The sequence below is a fragment of the Capsicum annuum genome, unplaced genomic scaffold (assembly GCF_002878395.1).
Source record: "Capsicum annuum cultivar UCD-10X-F1 unplaced genomic scaffold, UCD10Xv1.1 ctg72266, whole genome shotgun sequence".
NCBI lineage: Eukaryota > Viridiplantae > Streptophyta > Magnoliopsida > Solanales > Solanaceae > Capsicum > Capsicum annuum.
The window spans coordinates 1,089-3,197 of NW_025882165.1; the positions used below are offsets into that span (position 1 = coordinate 1,089).

Genomic DNA, 2,109 nt, shown 5'->3' on the forward strand with positions numbered 1-2,109 from the left:
ATAGACAAAAGAAAAATAAGGGTGTGTGCATTAGAGAACAGAAGTTGACACCCAAAGTTTTCATAAGAAGACATGTAAGGCTGGGAAAGCATTTACGAATGCACGCATAAGCAATTTCAGACTCTAATGTAAAGACACGTAATTATGTAACTAGTCAAATATTTGGAATGTCCTTAATTTCAATTATATTGACTTTAAGCACATACATGTTTGAAAGCCTCTCTTCTGTCAATATAGAAAAGAAGAGAAAAATACAGAATATTTCGTTAACCATAATGAAATAGACTTGAAATAAAATTTTAAATTGATCCCGTCCTGAAATAACAGGACATCTGATACATTGTGTTGTCGAATGACTTTTGGCATGATAGGACTAGGATCGAGCTATTGAATCGAGCATCTTACTTTCATCAGGTTCTTCAAAAATAGGCGCTGTAGTATCTGAAGAATAAGAAATACTAGCTGAAATCTGAACTCAAATTATCAATATAAACTTGTAGTTACAACCATTACATGGACAAGAAAGAAAGTGCAAAACTTTTATGTAAAACAGATCTCTCATAAAAAGAATAAACTAAGTGAAAAAAAAAATTATAAATGTCCTATAAAATCAATTCTCCCAAAAAAATTACCGATAGAATATCATATTAGTATTGTATGACAAACTCAATGTTCAAAGTTAGTTGGTCTCACTAGAATTTGTCTATCCCAATTCCATCCCTGAAGGCGCCATATACAGCTCTAGGACGTGTTCTCCTCAACCCAGCAGTGAAATGAATCTCTGTTTGTTCACACAAGATTACACTAACTGATATAAAAAGGAACGTCACTTTTGTTTTCATTCCCTCTATCTCACTTAGCTTTCCCTTCTCCAAATGTGCAGTAACTGTAGTATTGAACCGTACTATGGATGCATCTCGGTAAGTAATTTCAGATAACTCCGGAAAATGGACAGTAAGCTTCTTTGTCTCTTCGTTAAACTCGTAGTTGGTTGCCTCGCGAGGGAAAATGCCTACTGGAATGTCATACTCCTTTAGCAGCTCTGGCAATGGCCTTTGTGTTTTCCCTACAAAACCAACAGTAATAGTAGGGATGATATGTACTAATCAACATCCTTAAATACTTGACAGTGTAGAGAATAATATAACTAAGTAATCAAAAGTTAGTCCCTTGAGTAAATAAAATAGTCACTAACAATTTAAGCTTTTAGATGAAATGCTCACTCAGTTTAATACTGTGAATTAAAAATTCGAGACAAAATAGCCAAGGGTATAAGTCTTGTGGCCAAAAACTTGGAAAAGAAATAAACAAAAAGGAGCAGGGGCCAACTGAGTCATGCAGGTAGAAGACTAACCTTTAATTTTGTTCACGAGCTTTTTTGTTCCTCCTGTAATATTGTTTTGCAAGTTCTAATTTGGAAGGGGAAAAGTCAGTATGAAGAAAATACAACAAGAGAAGAATTCCATGTAGCCCCAAATATACAGTAATATTTTTGTTAAAGATGACCAGCCATTTGGTCCCTCCGACAATTTTATGTAATTTATTACACTTCTTTTATCTTAAAGAAATTAGCCACAACTAGGAAACATGTCTTGAAATGATTATCAATAACTAAACCGGCTTTAAAAGAACGAGCTTAGGAAAATTTGATTTTCTACGATTGGTTGAAATACGGACATCTTTATTAGTATCTGGACATATAGATAGATCAGTGAGCTTTGAATACCAAATAATTATAAATAAAAAACCCAACAAAGAGTCATATTCCCATTTTTCTTCCAATCATTTCTATCATTGTCATGTTTAAGTAAAGAAGTTTCCTCCGAAATAATAACATCACAAGAAAGAAACTACATCAAAAAAACTATACAACAAACATATATGCTATTAAGGCAAAAAGATAAAATTTCATATGACCGCAATATGAATGTAAATATCTATAAAATCTTTGAAAGACCATTTTATTTAGAATTGAATATGGAACATATATGGTGGGAAGATGGGGCGTGTTTCTCTTTTTTTTTTTTTTTTTTTAACCACAATAAGAATGTATCAATCCAGGGGCGTATCCACCCAGCAGCTAGGTTAACGTGAACTCATGCTCCCCTT

General features: G+C 33.2%; 1 protein-coding gene across 1 annotated transcript; it reads right to left on the reverse strand.

Moving 5' to 3' along the window:
- Positions 1–456: 456 nt before the first annotated feature.
- LOC124885438 (uncharacterized protein At5g01610-like) lies at positions 457–1,409 on the reverse strand (the record flags this gene model as incomplete). Its single annotated transcript, XM_047404984.1, is given in 2 exon segments — positions 457–1,066; positions 1,355–1,409. Coding segments are annotated over 2 exon segments (429 nt in total), but the record flags the coding sequence as incomplete, so codon positions are not given.
- Positions 1,410–2,109: the final 700 nt, after the last annotated feature.